Source organism: Phoxinus phoxinus (genome assembly GCF_949152265.1).
Source record: "Phoxinus phoxinus genome assembly, chromosome: 11".
NCBI classification, from domain to species: domain Eukaryota; kingdom Metazoa; phylum Chordata; class Actinopteri; order Cypriniformes; family Leuciscidae; genus Phoxinus; species Phoxinus phoxinus.
The window spans coordinates 16,530,175-16,554,162 of NC_136886.1; the positions used below are offsets into that span (position 1 = coordinate 16,530,175).

At 35.4% G+C, this 23,988-nt stretch overlaps 1 protein-coding gene across 3 annotated transcripts in view; it reads left to right on the forward strand.

The window, feature by feature from the left end:
- The first annotated feature begins 5,966 nt into the window (after nt 1-5,966).
- tmem131 (transmembrane protein 131) overlaps nt 5,967-23,988 on the forward strand; it is a 36,109-nt gene continuing 18,087 nt past the window's right edge. For 2 of the 3 annotated variants that reach the window (XM_079629137.1, XM_079629138.1), the window contains exons 1-7: nt 5,967-6,199; nt 12,653-12,714; nt 16,583-16,623; nt 19,243-19,311; nt 20,547-20,667; nt 22,590-22,706; nt 22,800-22,922. In XM_079629137.1, the coding sequence (XP_079485263.1) occupies nt 5,968-6,199; nt 12,653-12,714; nt 16,583-16,623; nt 19,243-19,311; nt 20,547-20,667; nt 22,590-22,706; nt 22,800-22,922 (765 nt within the window). In that variant the 5' untranslated portion in view covers nt 5,967. Of the gene's footprint in view, nt 6,200-12,652; nt 12,715-16,582; nt 16,624-19,240; nt 19,312-20,546; nt 20,668-22,589; nt 22,707-22,799; nt 22,923-23,988 lie in introns of those variants that run through there. The other variant, XM_079629139.1, reaches the window with a different exon arrangement.

Consider the following 23,988-nt stretch of genomic DNA (forward strand, 5'->3'; position numbering starts at 1 on the left):
ATAAAAATGTATAATTTTGAGTTGCTTCTCGCTTGAACCTCACTTGACCTTATGCACAAAAACACAACTTCCCAGTGGCGCAATGGGATGAGAGTCAGGCATCTCACCCAGAGATAGTGGGTTCAAGCCCGTGTGGAACGACTTTATAAAATTGTGTGTAATGTTGTGTCATATCGATTCCTTTATTATTTAACATTGTACTAATCTTTCTTCCTCTTGGGTTAGAAATAAGTTTGTCTTGTTCATTATGTGTTCATTCTCATCTGAACTTCTGTTCATTTTGAGTTAATTTTCACCTGTACTTCTGAACCAGCTGTTTTTTCATGTATGTTCAATTTCTGCTGTTTTTACTCTTCCTGCTCTTGCTGCTGCTTCAGGGGCTTGGCCCCGTATCGCTGCTTGCAGCTATATTTCCACTTGTTCCTTAACCTGTAACCAAGAATACTAACACACACAGACACAGTTTCTTCAAGATTGGATTTGGCCAGGCTTTAACAATAAACAGGAGAGTCTTCTCAAAATATCAAGATAACATGTTCTTTCTCTCAAGGAGAGAACACTTTAAATCAACTTTAAAGTAAAGACTTTAACTAAGAAATGGTCTCTCAACTATAGACTTCAATGACCCCTGCTGAGACCATTGCTATCAGGGTACCCTAGAAAAGCAGATGGATGTAGTAACACCTGTTAAAGAAGTCCATATTTCATCTCTGGAATCCGGGCTAAATGAGCAAGCACTGTTACTGCATTCCTGGCATGGGCCAGACCCTTCAGTCACACCTCAGATATCAAATACAGACATTTAAAGGATACATTAAATAACATTTTCGATAATCACACTGGTAATTTCTATAACAAAGTAAAATCTCATAAGCCTAGAGAAGTCATTCAACTCATTTGATATTTAGAAGGAAAACTATTGATAAATACCTTGATTAAAATCACTCATTAGATATACATTGAAGCAGCAGTGGATTCTAGAATCCACTTCTTCGGGACTTCATAACAAAAACTAAACTTGAATCATTACACTAAGGGTGTTGCTTATTTATAATGTTGAAAATATGATTAAGCTAAAATCTTTACCGTTATTTTAATCAATGAAAGAAATGTGTTGTACAAGGAACAGCAGTTCTAATACTTACTTTTATCTAAAACATTTATCAAAATGAATTGAGTAGAGTGATCACTAGGAACATACTATAATCTTTGGAACATGGAACAAGCTGAAATTACGGTAATTTTTCATAATAATATGTATGTAGGGTACTTACAGTAAGGCAGATATTGGCAATATTTAAACTGTAGTAAGTCAGTCTAATCACTAGGAAAGTACTACAACCTTTGGAATATAAAAAAAACATTATAGGTGAATTACAGTTTATTACATAAACATATGTAATAAACATGTAATAATGTGTATTACATAAACATATTTGATGATTGTACAGTAAGGGAGGTATTGTCAATTTGACCTGTAGTAAGTCAGTCTGGTCACTAGGAAAGTACTACAACCTTTGAAACACGAAAAAATACTTACAGTGAATTACAGTAATTTTTTCATAAACTTATTTGTCAATTGTACGTACAGTAAGGGTGGTATTGTCACAATTTGACCTGTAGTAAGTCAGTCTGGTCACTAGGAAAGTACTACAACCTTTGAAACACGAAAAAATACTTACAGTGAATTACAGTAATTCTTTCATAAACATATTTGATAATTGTACGTACAGTAAGCGAGGTATTGTCACAATTTCACCTGTAGTAAGTCAGTCTGGTCACTAGGAAAGTACTACAACCTTTGGAACATGAAAAAATACTTACGGTGAATTACAGTAATTATTTCATAAACATATTTGATAATTGTACGTACAGTAAGCGAGGTATTGTCACAATTTGACCTGTAGTAAGTCAGTCTGGTCACTAGGAAAGTACTACAACCTTTGAAACACGAAAAAATACTTACAGTGAATTACAGTAATTATTTCATAAACATATTTGATAATTGTACGTACAGTAAGCGAGGTATTGTCACAATTTCACCTGTAGTAAGTCAGTCTGGTCACTAGGAAAGTACTACAACCTTTGAAACATGAAAAAATACTTACAGTGAATTACAGTAATTTTTTCATAAACTTATTTGTCAATTGTACGTACAGTAAGGGTGGTATTGTCACAATTTGACCTGTAGTAAGTCAGTCTGGTCACTAGGAAATTACTACAACCTTTGGAACATGAAAAAATACTTACGGTGAATTACAGTAATTCTTTCATAAACATATTTGATAATTGTACGTACAGTAAGCGAGGTATTGTCACAATTTCACCTGTAGTAAGTCAGTCCTTTCACTAGGAAAGTACTACAACCTTTGGAATATTAAAAAAAAATCACTATAGGTGAATTACAGTTTATTTCACAAACATATGCAATAAAAATATGTAATAATATATGTAATAATATGTTTATTACATAAACATATTTGATAATTGTACAGTAAGCGAGGTATTGTCAAAATTTCACCTGTAGTAAGTCAGTCTGGTCCGCAGGAAAGCACTACAGCCTTTTGAACACGAAAAAAAACTTACTGTGAATTACTGTAATTTTTAAAAAAACATATTTGTCAATTGTATGTACAGTAAGGGAGTTTTTGTAAAACATACCACCTGTAGTAAGTCAGACTGGTCACTGGGAACATGCTACAACCTTCGGATAGTAAAAAATCCCTTTGGTGAATTAATGTAATTTTATTCTAAAAAGTACTTATGTAAATTATGTACAGTGAGGCAGGTTTCCTAAATACAATCATTATAATGCACTTTTTATTGTTGCTAAAGTACAATCAATAGCATTAGAACACACAATGTGAGAGATATTTGCTGGTACATCTGTAGTCTGCAAAAATGTAGTTGTCTGTTTGCACACAATGAAAAAAAGAGACAACTTTTTAGACGGTCCCTATCTTGTTCACCGCACTACATTGGACATTCAGTGAACATTCGCAAGTTTGTATGCCATTAAAACAATACTTGCCCATTTTGATCGATTGTGGAAAATGTTGTAGTTCACCATCCTTGTCCTAAAGATCATGTAGCTGCTTTTATTTTGCAAATATATGCTTTATTGCATATGTTATTGAGACACTTTTTAAGCAAAAAAGTGTGAATGTGCGAATATAAAACCAACTTTACCTAAGTTATTCTAGGGGCAACAAAATATACAACAAAATATTTTGGGTGAGGCCATGAACATTTTGTGAAAATTATCAAAAACGCTGGCGGGGAAAGAAATTCAGCCTGGAGCATAATTGATTGTCAGTAAAGTTCACAAAAAGGAAAAGATTTAAGTTATGATGACGATGAAGAAAACAAACGTACGTTAAAGGTCTTAAACTTTATTAGAATAAAAAGTATATATATATTTTACCTTGAATCAGAGTACAATTTTTTTTTTTTATTGTTTATTTAAAATTCAGTTTCATGTAATCATGTAAAGTTCCAAACAAGTGTGCTATTTCTCATAAATTTTACAACCATATTCCAGTTAATGGATTAATTTTTACTTATTTGTTTGTTTGTTAATTTATTGCTGTAATATTTGTCATTTCTATTCTATTCATCCTCTTGCATTTAGTATAGCATTGAAATCCTGGATGCTGCAGTTCAAAATAAATCTACCAGTAAATCAAAACATCACAACGAAGCAGTTCAACAAGTACAATACTCTACTTTTATAATTATACTTTCATTTACTATTCATATAGTTCATATTTACTTTTGATAAGTATTTCTACTAAATATTAAGCATAGCAAATGTTTTTAACCAATATACCTTCCATTTAATTTATATCAACAGTTAAGATAAACTCATTAAAAATGTAATGCATTGTTAACAATTTATTTTTCTTTTGAAATGCTATTGACTAATCATTCAGCATCATAGATAAAACAAGACTATATATGAACAAATGGAAAAACCTTCACTGTTAAAATTAGTAACACTCCCATTCAACATGTCATATGTCTGCCAAAAAATGCAGACATTTATGTTGACTGACTGGTATATCTAGAATCCTCATGGCTGAAGTATAATGAATAAATAATAAGCTTCTCTCAACCTTCATACTGTTGTTCTATTGTGCCATCTAATAATAACAATGTTATTTTGTGTATTTGTAGTGATTCACTGAGGAAAAACTAACACAAAGTTACTAATTTCCACATTTTGAAAGGTTTCCTCTGGAATTTCAAATAGATTTTTAGAACAGACATTTTTGTTAGGATTAGTCAAAGATACTTTCCTGTTTTCCAAGCTGCCTTTGCCTCTAGATTTCATATCCTCAGCTATTTAAAACTCGCCTTTTTTCTTCATTCCTGCTTTTGAGGAGCTTTACTCCTGCTTACGGTTAAATTATTTGTTCATTATTAAATCTTTATTCAAACAAACATCATTATATTAATCATTTCTATTACATGCACGAGCTCAAAGGAATACTTCTTGTTTGCCAAGTAATCTTGTTGTTCCTTGTAATGGATTCAATGGAGAGATACCACTATGGAAAGCACTATATGTTGAAGAACTACATTCAGCAATCATATTTCTCATTTGCACAAACACTCATAGAATTAGGCTTCATTGTATCATGTGATCTTTCACTGTATGACAACATTAAACATCTTATATGACTCTAAAGGCTAAATGCCTTAAATGTAAACAGTATTTGGATAAGTTGATAATAGTGTAAACATATAGGCAGATGCAGTTTTTTGAGTGATCTCACTATCTCTAAAGAGATATCTGTTCTTTTTTTACAGCCTTATGGGCCCATAAAGAACTGAGACGCCGTGTCCTCAATCACGTGGACCACTGTCAGAATGTCTATGGAGTAAACGACTTAAGCCAACAATAATATTTAAACAGGAAAAATATAGTGGCTCTCATAGATAATGCAAACACACTGGCTACTTGAAAGCTTTGTCATGTGTACACGCAGAAAGAAAGCTTTGTGGACGTAGTGGTTAACAAGGATGAAAACATTTGAATGTATCAGTTTCAGATTATAGTCACGAAACAAACAATTAACATATATGAAATGTGGAATGTGTCTGAATCTCTGAAGTTTTTCAAATGCCCAAATTTCACACAAAGGCCACACACAAGCAAACTTGCAGTCTTTTGTCCTTACATTCAGCTGCAATTATTTTATTTTGATATGTAAATGCAATTTATCACAATAGAAATACATGAATGTTGACATTTATGAAAAGAAGGTGCATAAGTTTACCTGGTTTGTATAAGCTCGTTTGCATGTATTATGCTTTCACTGTACTTGGGGACTGATTTGCATGGAGATCTGGAAGGCTGTGTATAGTCATACAAAAGATAAAAGACTCATGACTGTGATCACTTCAGATCTATTGGTGTACTAAAGTCCTGTCAAGGACTTCTAAATAATTTTCAAAAAGTTAAATATTACCTAAATGGAAGGTGCTGAACAAATGCTGATATTTACTTTAAACTTTATTTACTTTATTTTTTATCAGTCTTTATGCATGTCATTAAATATTTTAGTAAGAATCATAGACCTACCATTAGGCCTCGGACTCATTTGTTATGTTTATATTGTTGTTTTTGTTCTTTCATGTTTATTCTTTGTTTGCCTGAAAACTATGAACATATTATTGTTGTTAACATGCAGTTTTTATGGGAGTATAACATAATAATACCATTTACATTATGTAAATAAAAATTATTATTGACTGTCAAATGCATGACAGCTGGTCATGTGATGTCAATATGGCTGCGCCTATTGAGATTACTCATTACATGTAGAACAATATAGCTTTTCTAGAAATCTTTATTTTATGTGAGTGTACATCTTTTTAATCTTTCTTCTCAAAAGTCATGCTCATTTTCATTTTCATTAGAAAAAAATAAATTTCACTGAGTGCACCACTGACATAGTGACAATGTGGTGTAGCTCACCTCATATCCGCTGGGTGTCTGTCTCGAGTGAACTCGTGAGCGCTGTTTATATGAGCGCGCACACGACGCGCGCACGGCAGAGAAACAGCAGCAGGATGGCGAGCAAGGACACAACACAGAGTTCCCCACATCCAACACGAACAAAATCATCATGTGTTGGACTTCTACGCCTTTTATTTATTGCATTTATTCACGTGGCACAGGCGAACAAACAAGGTAACCTCCTAAAACGCGCCGTGCGTTTTTCAGCTGTTTTTCGCCAGTGTTTATGGGTTGTATGTATACCGCGGCTTCACTGCAAGCTAATGACTGTTAGCTTCGAGCCTTAGCGCGTCAGAGAACAGAATAAAGTATGTAGTCATGTCTTATCCACAATATTGAATTCGCAGTTCAGGGTTAGATGACATGCGACTGCTCTGACTGTTTTTATTTTCTTTCCGTAAAGCTGCCGGATAATAGTGTTCAGAGACATTAGTTTAGCTTAAGTATTAAAGCTAACAGGCTTAGTCATATTACATTAGCTATCACACTTAACCTGTCTGAAGTTACTCTCACTCTCAAAACGAAACAAAACAATGGCTAATGTGTGACAGAACTCAAACCTGTCCAGGATAGGGTTTATCCTTTATAATAACACGTTTAATGAATCTGTAGCCTACATTGGTGACTACTTCATGACCGTTTTAGCTAATAAATGCGGGTTTGGTACTAAACGGATAAGTTTTACTCCGTAAACTACGTTCATGATGTTTCATTCCTTCGAAGATCTTTTAGCAGCTTTATGTGGGTAAATTAGCGGAAGGTCGCAAATAAAGTGTTAATGTGAGAGTTTCGTTTCTGAGGCCCAGTCTGTCAGTGACATGTCAACTAACTCAGAGAGGGAGGAGGAGTTGACTGCATACTGCAAGTTCATGCAAGTTTTTAGGATATATCTTCTTGTTGCATCAAGCAAAGTTAAATACAGTAGTGTCATGTGCAGTCATTTGTTGCTAAGCAGTTTGTCATATAGAAATTGTGTTGTGTGACTGCGTTTTATGGAGCATATTGAATTAAATTACAGTTAGAGGTTCTCAGAAATCACTCTGTAAAAACTGAAGTGCAGAACACTTGCTGTGGTTGCAAAGGAAATAATGAGCAGTGCTCTCTGGCACAATCATCAAACCCTTAGACGGGCAGATGACCCAGTAAATACCAGAGCTGCAACCTGCTTATTTATTTTATTTTTTTACTGTTTCTTAGTTGTTGTTGTTTTGCCTGTATTGAAAGGACTCTGAATGTCAATAGACAATTTAAGAGATAGTTACCCAAAAATGAAAATTCTGTAAATGGGTAAACTCGTCCTATAGTCGTGACTAAACCACATAATAAATATTTTGAAGGATGTTGGTAACCAAATAGTTTTGGTGACCATTGACTTCCATTGTATAGACAAAAATAAAAGAAAAAATCAAGTAATTCAGGGTGACATGAGAATGGATAATGGATGACAGAATTTAAATTTTTGTGTAAACTATTCCTTTGAAGGACTTGTCAGTAGTCAGTGGTCGACCATTGTGGGCTTTTTATTGTCCAACATCAATGTCTATAGGATATTCTGACTTGTGCACAGTACGTAATAATGACTTATTTTACACAGTACTCACGCAATGACTCACGCAAAACGCTGTTACACTTTTTGTCAAAATGAAGTTATGACTGTGATTTGTTCTTTGATACAGGGTTGGCTTAGCTCTGCTATGCACAGTGGGAAACCTTCTATCAAATCAGTTTGATCCAAAAACATTTAAGCCATTTTCCTTTATTCTAGTGTTGTCATAGATGCTACTTTTTCTGGGTAGAAGATTGTCTATGGATTTTGTGACGGACACTGGGAGTAAACACAGGGAGGCAAAAAATATTGAGCGATTAATTGCCCTGGCTGATTGATAACTCTATAACTACTACTAGTTAGGGATAGCAAAGACACACCATGCTCCGACTCATGCTTTAGCCCTGTAGATCCAGTGAAGGGCATGATCTTTGCCTTTCAGAGACAACTTGTCTCTCTTCTCCATAATCCCTAGATCACTCTGCTTCTTTTGCCTGGGCAATCCAAATGTCATTTTAGGGCTTTAATGTGCATTTGATCTATAATTCATTTTGTTGGTTTTGTCTGTGGTTGTTGTCAGAAATTTTGTGAAGGATACGCAAATTTTTACATATTGTGTGCAAATAGCCCAAATAATCTACAGCTTTCAGGTTGAATGAGATATCAGTTATCGGTCCTTGCGATTGTAAGTAGTGTTTTGTTGTAAATGTGAAACACTTATGGTTTAAGCCAAGTGATAGAGTAATAAACCTACTCACTACTTAGTACTTTCTTTTTGAAAGTTTCTAAATGGATTTAATAGCTACAAAGAGGCCAGTCAGGCCACACAGAGGCTTGAGCAGATGGGTTAGAGCTCTTTGGGAAGCACGTGTGAGTTAAGTGTTCTCACTCTTCCCTGGAAATGAATGCACCACTATTTCATTTACTGTGTCAACCCAGTTATTGACTGAAGGGACTTGCTGAGCACATGGAGTGTTTTTTTCTTCTCCTTTTAATTCAAGGAGGAATGTGTTTAACCCTTTGGCTTCTTATCTTCACAATAAGACAAGAATCCAGTTGTCAATGACATCTCTAGGCATGTGTCAGTAAAGCACTGACTGTGACAATCGTGTGTGTTTAGTAGGGGTGTAACAGTTCAAAAACTCATGGTTCGATTTTTATGTTTTAGGGTCACGGTTTTGGTACAGGTTGGTAGGCCTATGTTCTATTTTCAGGGGGAAAAAAGGAGTACTACTGTCAAATAAAAAAAAGAAAATAAGAACACAAAAGCAAACTACAAGGAATATCGCAAATAAATACAATAGAGCAAAGAGTAAATAAAATAAACAGTGCCTTTAAGTTTTTTTTAGGAAGGTCAAACCGTAGTTTTCAGGTGCAGAAATTGAATAAAGTATTTAAATGTAAAATAACTGCATCTTCACTGTATAAATTAAATGAAGATTAATCTAGGGCCCCTGTATAAAGATTTGTTTAGTCGACCACAGTAGTCGTTCATTTAAGTCATTAGTTGACCAAACGCATGTCTATATTAATTTAATTACTTAAATATATACTGGGCGGGAGAGGGGGTATTTTCTTTTTTAAAGAAAATACTTTATTTGAAAATAATTTTCATATTGCATATTTTTTATATTAAAAATTTAACATTTTTGTATTTGAAGCAAATACCGGTACTGGTAAAATTTACCAACAGCAATCACATTCAGAAATAAACGCTTGGAATAGATACCATGATGAAACATAAATTGACAGATGTTAGCATGTCAAAAAACACAGGTTTGATCAACACTACCTATCTCATCCAGGGGGATATTTAGGCCGATCACATAGCGCTGAAAAGACAGCAGTTTATCCCTGAAGTTAGGGCAAGCCCTAATTCATTACTCCATATCATTATTACGCCGCATCAAAGCAAGTGTGCAAACAGGCAAGTGTGGAAACCAGAAATGATGGGGCTCGAATCGCTCGATGGTGGGTAAGTTCAGCTTTTTGGCGATATTAATTCAGTGCCTTCAGCTGGATGATGGCTCTGGTTATGGCCAGCCCCTCATTTGCTTTTTCGCTACGTACTGACACGCTTGTCTGCATAAACAGTTTAGGCTAGACTCCGAATATAAGACAACACCAACGTCCAAGATTTTTCTTTCTTATTTGAAACAATACTGTATGTATATTTATTTAAAGCTCCATTTATTACGTTCAGTACTTCAGTATCTGGTTTATTTTGGCATGGTTTATATCTTGACCTTTTATCTTCTTGTGACATGTGGGTTCTGCAGTTAGCCGTTAAAGTAGCAGAATGTGTGTGTGTCCAGATGTCAACACGTGAAAATTGTGGAACATCTAAATGTGAAAAATAAAACCTCTTTCTTTCAAGGTCTTGGCTTATCTGCTCAACAGATGCCTGAGAGAAGGGAAATGGTTGATGCTCTATCTAGAGATGCTCAATTGCTGTTGCATAATTCTGTTCATGTGTGCAAAAGCACATAGTGTTCTAACTTTTCAAGGCCTATGATCTCACACAGTGTTAGGGTCTCGTTGAGCATGAAATTGTTTAAATGTTCTGTCATTGATTCACTCGCTTTAGTCTCTTTCCAGCACTGATTGATTAAAATAGCAGTCAGTGTCTTATACAATGGCCTGAACTACAGTTGTCCATAGGTTTGTCTGTGTTTGGCTAAAAGGAATCCATCAAAGGTGTGTGTACATGAGCAAGAATAAGCTTCCGGAGTAGCGTGTTGTTTTTGCTCGTTCAGCAGCAGCTTGCTCCCTCCCACTGTCTCTCTCTCTACAAACCAATAGTAAAGGGTTTGACACACATTCCTCACAATACAACATCCATGATTGTCTTCTGGCATTTAAAAAGTATGTGTAGAAGTCACCTTTGTTGAAAAGGAACACAAGCTTTAGCTACATTTGTTTGGCATCCCTTTGAATGGTTTGGTATTGTTAGCATGTTTGACCAAGCATCAGATTAAGAACCGAGATTTCCATGGACTTCCACTACAAGCTCTATGTATACTAGGGCTCAACAGGCCAGTGGTTAAATGTTTTACTTGCCCTGCCAAAATGTTGCCAAAATTTTACATTTTACCGGAAGATTAAATTCGGGTATTTTCGTCAGGCTACCGCTCGTTTGATCTAGCATTCTGCCCGCTTTAAATCAGACACATGAGATAAAGTAGTAGTGCGTAAGATTACTTTTATTTGAATGAATGAATTATAGCATTTATTTGAATTAATTATTGAGAGAGAATGCATACCTGCGTCTGTTCAGCGCCTCTGTCTCTCCATTAACAACGAAGATGTTTTGTGAATACGGCCCCAGTGAGTTTTTCCCCCTTTTTCCTTTGTTGTTTAATTAACATAAATAAGATTTATTAGGCTGCTGTCACTTTAAGAGCTGCACGCCTGGATCCAATTACACATGCATTTTATTTCTCAACTGTTTATGTTCACTTCGGACATAACAGACTGTTTTTAGGAGGATACTCGCCAATACGGCATTTTGACATAATTTTGCGTGAATATATCGGTTCAAGCGCAAGAAGGCGTGAAAGTCAAAGAGAACTCAATTCAGCATTCGCGCACTTCCTAAGAGGCAGCTTGAATATAGTTAGTTATCTTTTGTGTTTTGCTGCGCTTGAATATTTAAATTGGCAAGGCTTAAAAACACATGTAAATGATAAACTTTTGTGACGATTGACAGTTCCTTTAACTGTCCCGAGCTTCATTAATGCTGGCCCAGGGCCGCCAGGCAGTCCTTATTATCGAGCCCTGGGAGTTGTAATATACATACTATGGAATATTGTTGTGATCTATTTAAATCTATTTAAAATCCCCATAACATCGTACAATTTTTGCCAAGATACTGTGAAGTAACAGCCACACCGCTAAATGCAGCAATGCATAGTCAATATTGAAGTATTCATAAAGTAAACAAGTTTTATTTAATACTTAAGGCAAATTTTAAGTTTAGTTAAGAACAACTTTTTAAGATGTTGTTTAATGAAAAATAAATTATATTAAATAATAAAATCTATTTTTGCAGTTGGGCTGTCACATTATCAGATTTTTGCATGCTTTTTGATGATATATTGCGGCATTCCTATTTTTGTATGTATTAAATGATGCAGCCCACAGTAATCGGTTGATTTTGTTCTTGTCCAAATCGAAAATGATGGGAATTGGTCCATTTGACACGCGACTCAAGATTAAGTTAATGTTTGTAGATGAAATGGACACCAACAACATGATGTGGTGTGGAAAGTGATGCATGTTTTGTGTACCCCTGAAAGTATACGAGGGATGTTTTGAGCTTCATGAGCGTGACCAGCTTCTATCACTATAGACTTCACTAGAGTTACAGAACTGCAGACTAATAATAGCACTGCAAGTACACTGACATGAAGCCGAATATGAGATCTTGGCAGCTCTGGGAGGACTTTACTTTTACCATCTGTTAATCTGTAAAAAAAAAATGCTCCTGCTCTAAGAACTTTAATGTCATGTTTTAGTGGAAACACAAGAAGAATTTCATTAGCTATTAGCTAACAGCATAAGTGTTCACTCACAATTTTACGTTTGGGTTAACTTTATTCTGTGTTCATTTTTGTGCATTTACTGTCATCAGTGGTTGTTTTCCTGTTTGAAGGAAATTGATGGTATATTGATAAGGTGATGAAGACTCACTTCAAACATCTGAAAGTAGACTGAGGTAAACTTCATGTTGACCACATACATTTCTGACATTTCCATTTCTTTTTTGCCGTTTCCTGGCCTCAAAACCTGTTTCCAGGAAGCTGTAGCAACTATAGCTTCTCTTACAAAGTAGCGCATGAAACTATATGGTTCTCCACTCTCCTTAATCAAGAGCTCACTCGAGACATATCCAGACAGTGAATGATCACAAAATGACTGTAATGATTCCCTGTCTCTTCAGTTCTTTTGTGTTGCCTGATGGGTAATTGTGTCCAAATCTGATACACCCCCAGAGAGCCACTTGCACACACTGCATCAACATGCATGGCATTGTTTGCTGATATTAAAACCTCATGGGAATTTGCTCTGTCTGTCTACAGCTTTCATACAGTCAGACAACATCCTGGAGGTACTACACTTTGGGGAAGGAGGCCTCTTGCAGGTACGTTTTTGTGACTGTGATAGCTGATATAGCATGAAGCTTGCATAGTAGTTTAAAGGCCATTGGAAAATCTTCAAAGACCTTTTTTTTTTTTTTTTTTTTTTTTTTGGGTTGAACAGTGAATACATTAAATACTACCGTACACACCCTGATGTTGTGAATAAATGACAAACAAATTTGATCACGATTAGTGGATGAGATTGGAAAGGTAGTGAGACAATCCACAGAACTATTTGATTTAAAAAAAAAAAGAAATGAAAAAAAGGAAAGTGCTAGTCACTTAAATGCAAGTTATGTTCACAGAGCAACAACTGTGGAAAACAACTTTTGAAGCTGTTGCAAACAGTTACAGTAATAGTTCATCCAAAAATGAAAATCATCCTGTAAATGTACTCACCCTCAAACCATCCTAGGTGTATATGACTTTCTTTTTTCATTTGAACACAATTGCAGTTATATTCATTAATATCCTGGCTCTTCCCAGCTTTGCAATGATATTGAATAGTGCCCCGGTTTTTGAAGCTCCAAAAAGCTTCCATCCATCATAAACGTAATCCATATGACTCCAGTGGGCTAATAAATGCCTTCTGAAGCGAAGCTATATTAACTATAGCTAATCAATGGCTTTCGGCAACGGCCGTATGTAAAAAAAACAACCTAAAAAAACCCAGACTTCTAGAAGAAAGACTGACACATCCACCTAAAATAATTACCTGAGATGAATGAATATTGTGAAATACCACTTTTTGTGATACTCCATAATTTAGTTTTTACTCAATGTTGATGAGAGCTTAGCAACAGCTTAAAAGCTTCATCTAATTTTATATCTGATTATGGGTGTGTTTTACACTTGGCATGTTTGGTTTGATTAAAACAAACCCTGGTGCGATTGCTCTGTTAATGTGGTTAATTTAAATAAGTGTGAATGCTGCCATCCGAACACTGGTGCACAACAAACAAGACCACTGAAAAGAGTCTCGGTCCACTTCCAAACGAACTCTGGTGCGGTTCTAATTAAATATGAACGCAACACGGACCAAATACATGTAAACAAACCAAAAACGGAACATGATGTCTCAAGATGCAACCCTAAAAAGGACAGAATGCTCAAGCATACCAGTTTTTATCTCGTCATAGTCGTAATGTTGCCCATCACAGTTCGGTACAGGCATCTGAACCACGTCTCCATAAAGCATTTCTTCGTTTGTGTGTGTGACGGAGGGATTCCTTTAGCTGTTTTCACTACTTTACACATTTTAGAAGCTCTGCACGAGTTCTCAGCTGGTCAAAATACCATATGTAGGCTATGTATATACAACGAGCACATTTAGCCCAGCACCAACATTGTTTTGGATGTTCAGTAAGTTCCGTCGCGAAATATACGTCATAATAGCCCAACCAGTCAGGTTGTGAATGTATCCCTCTAGGTTCGGTGTTAAAAATTCAATGTAAACACCAAGTGGAACAGGTCTTTTTAAGGCTTCTGTTTTATCCTTTTCTACTACTGTACAGTGATGGGCAGTAACGCGTTAGAAGTAACGCGTTACTGTAATCCCATTACTTTTTTCAAGTAACGAGTAAAGTAAGGGATTACAATTGCAAAAACAGTAATTAGATTACTGTTACTTTCCCGTAAGGAGGCAGCGTTACTGCGTTACTGTGATGTTGTTTCGTTAGACTGTCTCGTGAGTCGTGGCTTAATTTGAGCCGGAACACGCCCGACGTTGGATCCGGCACCTCCTATGTCACTATGGAAAATTAATCGCCTAAATAAAATAAAAAAATACTATTTGTGTAGCCTAGTGTTCAAATGTTGTTATCGACAGAGCTGCGCGAATGGGGTATTAATTATTTAATCCGCAACCGCATCACAAAACTCATCATCCGTAAATGCTGATGCGAGCCGCGAGAAAGCCCTTGTCTGTTCTAGAAAGGATGCAGCAAAGATATTTAATGCTAATGTATCATGAGACATCGGCCTACACTGAGTTTCATTCATTTATGAGGTGCGCGCTCTAGTTAACAGTGAAAGTGAAAGTGAACGCGGCTCGCCGGCTCCTCCATGTCACGGTTATTGTCTGCTATATTTGCCTTGTATTTGTTAAATACATGCAAATGGTTGATGAAACATTTATTAAAATAAGATACAAAAATAATTGAATTTATACAAAACGAAATTCACTTTAAAGAAAGGCTTTTAACAATGCAATGCAAGTGAACGCGGCGCGCTACCGCCTCAATGCACGGTTATTATATTGTCTGCTATATTTGCTTTTTATTTATTAAATACATGCAATTGGTTGATGCAATATTTATTAAAATTAAGATACAATTTATACAAAACGAAATTCACTTTAAAGAAAGGCTTTCTACAAAGGAAAACTCCATGAAATGGTAAAAACATGTCTGACGATTTACAAAAACAAAAAGAATCTGCTCTTTAATGTTAAAAGACGTAACTGTTAATAATTTGGAATACAGTCATGAGAGACTTTCATTTTAATTAGTTTATTGCTGTATTTTATTTTAATCTAATCGAATAAAGGATTTTACAAAAAAATATTTGCATTTTATATGCTGGAATATGCAGAAATATAAGTTAACAGAAGAAGGACTTTGTGTATTTCGTTAAAATATGGTGGACTGCAGAAATTGGTTAAATGTTCAACATTTTTCTTCAAGTCTGAGACTGTTGCATTTAATTACATTTTTGGTTGATGCAATGTGCATAAAGTTAAAATATTAAAACTAATTAAACAAGTTTTAAAAAAGAGAATGTTTAATTTGATTCAATTTTAGATGATGGAATATGCAGAAAGAATAGAATTAGGCTGAAAGGTCTGCTTTTATAGCATTTTCAGGTCGTGCATCATGTTTTTGAAGTAAAGTAACTAGTAAAGTAACTAGTAAAGTAACTAATTACTTTTGAAAATAAGTAATCAGTAAAGTAACTGGATTACTTTCTTGGAGAATTAATCAGTAATCAGTAACTAATTACTATTTCCAAGTAACTTGACCAACACTGCTACTGTATGTTTGATACTTTACAGTACTAGTTATGGTTTATTAGCTTTAAGAGATAGGTCACCCAAAAATACAAATTTTGTCCTTTTTTTTCCCCAACCTTGTTTGAGTTTCTGTCTTCTGTTGAACATAAAAGAAGACCTTTTGAAGAATGTTGGTAATCAAACAGTTGACTGTAGCCATTGACCTCCATAGTAGGGAAAAAAATACTAAAGAAGTCAATGACTACTGTCAACTGTCTGGTTACCAACATTCTTCAAACAATCTTCTTTTGTGTTCAACAGAAGAAACTCACACAGGGTTTGAACAACATGAGGGTGAGTCATTTTTGGGTGAACTATCCCTTTAAAAAAGGTGTGGCAGTGGCAGCATAAACAATTTTGTCAGATGGATTTAATTGCCCAATAAAGTTTTCCCTAATAAAATAAAATATCTGAGCGGTTTTGAAATGATAGCTGTAATAGTCACTTGAATGGGACTATGAACTCTTATGATCTTAGTGGTTTTGTGTACATGTGAGTTCTTTAGTGGAAATGTTAAGACCAATAGACCAAACCATACTCTCCATCCTGCTGTTCCCATTTTATTTTAGCGCTACAGAAGTGGACCTCAGTGAGAACATCACCACGAGCGTCTTTTGAGAGTCTAACATGCACTCAGTGTACACAAACAGTAGCCCATACATATAGCAAGCTCCTTGTCCAACAGTTAGACTTTAACACTTCGGTGGGACATGTTTGACCTAGACCTTCTTAGTTTATAACCTGCTATATCTCTGCTTTAGTTGTCCTGCATATTGGTACTATTACTTTTAGAGGCTAATTTTGTTTCTTTTCTCCTACAGACAGAGTCTGATATTGATCTTAGCTCATATCGTCAAAAAAGGTAAGGTTATACTTCCATACACCCAGAGATTTTCTTCATGTTTTGCTTTGTACGTGCTTGGCCAGAGCCAGCATGTGGTTTATATTAGACTTTCCAAGAAACACTTGCTTGGTTTTTAACGAGACACGTGAATTGAACATTCCCACTAAACTATGAGACATTCCTGTGCTCGAGGAAAAAACTAATGAGCAAAAAATGCAAACGTCACCAGCTGTCATTTCATCGGACTCCCTTCGCATTTCAAATGATTTAATCAGATTCAGATACTCTCTTGGCGGTCATTGGCATTCAGTAAATTGTCACACAGCTGAGCGAAGGGAATGAATAAATCAATGGATGACTGAATGGTGTGGCTTTGCTGTGGCATTTTAAGTACTTCAGTGATTTTACTCTGTAGATCAGAGTTCAGGTAACTATAAGGTAATTCATCCCTTGTGAATACCTCTTAAATTGAGTTTATGAAGAGTTACACAACTCTGTCTTTTAAGTTTGTAGGCAGAGGAACTGGTGTTAAAGAGCAGTGAGTCAAAGATGGAAAAGCTATTGTTCTCTGAAATGCCAGAAGAATTTTGATGTTCTCCTTCCCCCTTGAATGTTTTTATTTCAGGCATTTTTAACTAATTCCAGTAGATCAACTTTTTGTGTACTAGGTAGCCTATTCATTTGCTCAACCAATCAAGGCTTTCCAACTCGAGGGCTTGGCCAACCTACTCGGCTGTATGCTAGCGGTGGCTGGTTTTCATTGGCTGATTGTCTGTGTTGTGACTCGTCATCTCAGCTGCAAAAGGACAACGCCCTCAGTCGACACCATCAGCTTGGCGTGCTGTGTACAGTTTAGCATGCATGTCGAGTGTAGTGCAAGCAAGAAAATGAGGAAGCAAGCAAACACTGTTGGTGTTTTTTTACAAAAATGTGTAGCTTTGTGGTCTAGTGCTAATAGACTTTGTGTTATTCCCTTATGCTTATGGATGGGCAGTTTTCCTGTTGTGTTATCAGATCTATTATTGCACTTTGTCTACTTTAGTGGTGTTTTTATAGCTCCTCAGGTTTTTTTTTTTTTTTTTAAGTTTTTTTTTTTTTTTTGCAGCACGCGTACTGCAGTTGGGAAGTGGTTGACACTACTGTGTTAGGGACTTTGTCGCAGCTATTTTTCATTCTGTGGTTTGTGCTGCCAGACCTGTAAGCCTATTTAATGCCTTTTGAGACTTTATATTTGAAGGCTATCTCTGATCTCATCCAACAGAAACATTGCATGACACATTGACATGTTTTATACGGCTTTAAAGGGGCAAATTAATCTGCTGGTGGTGTAGTTATTTCACCCTTTAGCTCTTTTCTAGCTCATTTTGGCTAAACTGTGTAGCCACAGCAGGTCATGATGACAGTGTTTATTTGAGTCAAGCTTTAAAATCATCTACAGACTACATATAGTTCACATTAGTGTTTGTTATCCCTGCGTAAGTTATCCTTGTAGTTGAGAGATTACAATATACAGGCTGTATTTCACTCAAACACATTGGTGTGCAACTTGACGCGTCACATTCTGTTAATCCATAAATATGCTGCCAGTCTTGCCCCAGAGAGACAATGTCCTTAGTCAAATGGAATGAATGTCTGTCACTCTTAACACTTTCATAGTTTGAGAGCCGTTATAAGTTTTATTTGATTTATTTATTTTTATAGTAGGTTTACATAAGATTTGAAAACATTTGTTATGTTATTAACTTATAAATGTAATTAATAGTTGTAGTAGAATTATTTGTAATTATTATTTATTTTCAATTACGTATTGGTATTATTTATCATGATTGATGATGATAATAATTGTTAATTAGTAAATAAATAAAATAATAATAATCATACAATAAATATTATTATTATTATAATTATTAGCCTATACTCCCATAAAAACAGCAAAGACATAATTTCAAAAAAAAAATTCTTAGTTACCAACTAAATCACTTCAGCTTCCCCTTTCCCATGATCTTTGAATCGACAATTTAGTTTAGCTAAGCTTGAAATGAGTTTGTAACTACATGTTAACAACCATATCTTCAAAGACAAATTTATGCTTGTTTTCAGTTCAAAACAATGATAATGTCTTAGGCCATATTAGTGGGGCACACCCTAAAATCATTGATATCTGACTCAAGGGACCATATAATTTATCCTAGATTCATTTTACCATTTAGTCTGCCATCTGCAAAATCTTTCCAAAAAAAGAAGAGGAGGAGAGTAGTGTTAAATGAAAAACATGGTACAATGGGGAGGGGGACTTCAAACTCTGAAACATTATGTGTGAAATGTGGTTTGGTTTTGGTTTTGATCCAGATCTCAATCGAATGCTTGCCCAGTGGAAGAACGTTTCACCTTAGTGGGTTCCTGAACTTTAATGTTTGGTGTAAACCTGATGCTTCCATGCCAGACAAAGACTATTTGTTACAGTGTAGGTATAAGTGTGGGTGTATCTTTCTCTTTGCCTAAAGGGAAATAGAGAGGCGTCATTTGATCCTCAACAGGCCATGTTGTGGTGTGACAAAAAAAAGCACATTGGATTACAAAAAACGGTGTCTCTCACTGTGTCCCCCTCATTTACAGTGTATCTCCTTTCTCTTGCAGTACATCCTCTCAGCGGGGGAACAGCAGACCCATACGCTTTGAGCCTCCAATGCTGGACTTTCATGAACAGTAAGACAACTCTAACTGGATAGTTGACATAACATTTAAAGTTGTGACAACATTGTCCCACAGTATCATGTGATATTGAAACATCAAAAACACAATTGTTCTATTTATTATGTTATGATGCATGAATATTAATGACAAGCCACTATTTATATTAACTGTGATTTTATGATTTTTTTAAATGATTATTTCCTGCAGACTTTGTATCACTTTTCTAGCTTAAAAAAGAATGGCCAATTTGTCAAAATGCTTCAACTGTATAAAGAAAACTTTTTTTATTTTCTAATAAAAAAAATGCTTAAAGTTCCTGAATAGCTTGCTTTTGGAGATATATTATAACAAGCTATATATATATATATATATATATATATATATATATATATATATATATATATATATATATAACTATACACCGATTACAACATTTCCAATTTAATCTAAGTAATGATGGGTGGTTTTCCACAGAACTTAGTCATTATTCAGTGGAATATTTGAAAGTATTTTGTGTGCTCTTGAATGTAGTTGTATTATTAGTCTTGTATGCAATTTAGTATGTGTCATTTAAAGAATCCATCACCCATCCCTGCCTCATTAGATGCATTAGTTTAATTAGCTCCCTCCCCAGCTGGTCAGGTGATCCCAACAGAATGACACCGTAAAAAATTATGAACCTGCTGTGAAATGTTTGTTTTAAAGGGCCTTTTTGAAGCAGGTATACTTGAGTGCTTTGTTTTCCCATCTATATGCCCTACCTACATGGTTATCATTTATGCAGTTTGGAATGAGTTGTAAAACGAGCTTGTTATATTATCCTTACAAATATGGGTGTATGAGATTTTCTGCTGGGGTTACTGTTCTACCAGATAACCCTTACTTCACTCCCCCTTGTTTGCATTATTTCATGCTAAGTTCGAAGTCTCTTGTTTCCTATTGAGTCATTGTACAGCATTGATCAGGCCAGTCCCTCTTGCCAGCAGCAGGCAATAGAACCTTCGATAAATTCGTAGCTCACCCTGTATCTCGTACTGTAATCTCATACGGTCTTATGATTCTATCAAAACACATTTTTTAACAAATTGATTTTGTTCATAATTGTGCATAAGCTGATAAATAGAAATGAGCCACCTCAGATGCTGAATACATAATTTATTTTTATTTTACCTGCGAAGTCGTCAGTATGTACCATACTCTTCTGTCCTTTTCCTGGTTGCTAAATGTTTTTTTGTGTTTATCCATAGGCCAGTTGGAATGCCAAAAATGGAAAAAGTTTACTTACACAATCCAAGTTCAGAAGAAATAAGTTTAATATCAATATCAGCAACAACATCACATTTTCATGCATCCTTTTTTCAGAATAGGGTAAGTATGTTTTTATGTATATATATTTATATCATGTTTAAATCATTGACAGTTATTTCATACACTACCGTTCAAAAGTTTGTGGTCAGAAATATATATTTTGAAAGAAATTAATACCTTTAGTTGGCCAAGATGACAATTAATTGATATAAATGAAAGAAATTCTGTTCTTTTGAACTATCTATTCATCTAAGAATCTTGAAAAAAATGTATAATGTTTTTCAAAATCATATTAAGCAGCACAACTGTTTTCAACGTTGATGATAAGAAATGTTTCTTGAGCACCATTTCTGAAGTATTTTTTTGCACTTGTATGAGGTGGTTTTTCAGTCAATTCGAAAAAGGAATATTTTGCAAAACTGCAAAGAAAACATTTACAGGTCACCTAGCGTACATAAAAGTGGATCATTCTTTAAAGATGGCGCTTGAGTTTAATATAAACTTCTTATTTAATATAAGAAGCTTTAAAGATGTTTGGACCAAAGATGAGACTGTGTTCTTTATTAAACTCATAAAAGACAAAGGAATTATAGGAATACTGGATTCTAAACAACAAAGAAATGCCACAATTTATTAAGACCTCAAAGCAGATAGGAGGGAGAAACACTCCAACACCTCATACGTGGCCACTCGAAAGTATAAGGGACTTTCCTTGCCATTTAAAGCTTGAATAACACGCCTACGTCTCCTTCAATTAAAAATAATGGCTAGTGTGGTGGCTGCGATGTACATAAACCCTACCAACATCCGTTGCCATGATTTTTGGAATGACTTATTGCGATAATTTGTTTTCTTTTTTTTCTCTCCACTTTTTAGAAAAGAAAAAGAAAAAAATTGTTTTAGAAAATATCGCAAAAGTTTTGTGCAAATCTGTAATGGAAACCCGGCTTGGAAAGTGGAAAGTCTGCTGTAATGGCTGATTATTTATTTCAGCATATATTTCACAATATTGCTTTTTTTAATGTATTATTGGTCAAATAGATGCAGTCTAAGAGACTTCTTTCATAAACATCAGAAATCTTTCTGACCTGAAACGTTTGAACAATACTGTGTTGTATTATGTATCACAGAGAAACTCTAGGTGTGATCTACAAAGTACTGTGACAGTTATGACTTCCTGTTTAAACCTAGCAACAACAAAAAAACTGAAGAAATGTCATTTTATCTTGTGTGCCAGCTTCTGGATCTGTGTGGTAAATGCCTCATCTTATTGTGTGGCACAAGACATGACATAAATAAACGTCTGAGCTCACACCAAAGCTCATTGGTCGTAGACCTCAGTGGAGACACCACCTTGCCTTTGTATAGTTTTGATGTGTGAAGGGAGTCATTGAATGTCACCCATACACACATTCATGTCAGTGAAACAGCAGGACCCTGACCTCACTGAAGCTTCTATTTAAAGCTTTTAGTGTGTGTGTGTGTGTGTGCTCACACTCCAGGCGGTTATAAATTAAACACATCCCACCTGTTCCTGATGCCTGCATAAATCAGCTACACTCTGCCCTGGCTAATGACTTGTGGCCGACCAGCTGCCGTAAACTCAGTGTACTCTTGGGTACCAAAGGTTACACTTGGTGTTAGCATCCATTTCAGGTAAAACATTTGAAATTGGGAGATGCTAAATTTAAGTAAACTGGGTCAGAAATGTTTTCAGAATCATCCACTTCAGCCAGTTCAGAGATGGTTGAAAAAGCATGTGACCGCATCATGTTTGCATCCAGCTAAAAACATTGTTTGTGTTTAGATTAAAATAATGTAAAAGTAATAATGTTTATTATTTTAATAATTATTATTTATATTATTTTTTTTGCTCTTTATCAACACTAGGTAACGGTCTGACAATAGTGAGTGAAGTGTATGGAGTGACGGAGGTAATCTTGCATACTGTATATGTAACACTTTCTGCCATTTACTTGCAGATAATTCCACCTGGAGGCAACACCTCATTTGATGTGGTGTTTCTAGCTCGAGTAGTAGGGAATGTAGAAAATACCTTATTTATTAATACATCACATCATGGAGTGTTTACATACCAGGTACATTTCATATGCTTAAAAATGTTCTGCATTTGGTGTACAGCTATTACATTGATCTTTTGGGCAGAAGATTTGACTGTAGTTTGATTTTAGGTGTTTGGTGTGGGCATCCCCAATCCTTACAGACTCAGGCCCTTCGTAGGGGCCAGAGTTCCAGTAAATAGCAGCTTCTCTCCACTCATAAGCATCTTCAACCCACACAGTGAACCACTGCAGGTACGCAAAACTCTTCAGCTTATACCTAGTTCAGACTACACAACTTAAACCGTCAGCAGAGCAGATCATTGTGCTGTTCAGACTACATGACTTGCTGTGGAGTCTTGAAGTCGTTGTGGTGTTCACACTTCATGACACTACATAAATGATCTGCAACAAGGGGTCACACACTACATGAGCTGACAACAACTCTGTCACCCAATGACTCTATCCGGTCCCCAAATCACGTTTTGTCACGTATTCCTACGCAAGAAGCGGAATGCAAAATGCACTTGCAAATACATTACGAACCAAATATAAAACACATTTTTATTCACCTCAGTTTCCATGAGCAAATGATAACTGGATTAAGTTATTATACAGATATGCAGCAAGTGCCCCTTAAAACATTTTAACATTTGAATTTTTCTCCTTTCAATAATGCACTTGATGAATTAATTACACAGAAGTTATTATTGTCTCACGAAGCACAACACACGGACTGCAAATACATGACCAACAAAAAAACCCCGCATTCCATCCATGAGTGTTGTAGTCGCGCTCACGCTGATATCTGTTAAGTAGCGGTTTCTCTAAATAAAATAATTAATTAATATATATTTACAATAAGTACTTAACTCAAAAAATAAATAACTAGATGACTAAAATCAGCTTGAAAATGCTATCTAATGAAACAAAGACTAATTTAAAGGTACACTGTGTTATTTCATCAGTCAGTCGTGAAAGTCTGGTGGTTGAAAGCTTTTTCAATTCTAAAGAAAGAGCAAGTAGAGATTCACAAATGTTCAGGACAAAGTTTGAACATGTAAAATCTGAGCGAGAGCAGAGCCATGCGACCACTGTATATTTGAGAGTGCGCGCCCAGTTTTGTGCAAGAGTGAAAGAAAACCGCCTGCGAGAGGAGAGATTTGTTACTCGCATTACAATGGATGAGACAACGCATTACAATTTGGCATTCGCATGGATGAGTTCTCGCATTACAATAATGTGCTCTCGAAAATTTTCATTAAAATAACGCCATAGAAATAGCCTCAAATTTACTATAAAAAAGAAAAGACAGTGGTGT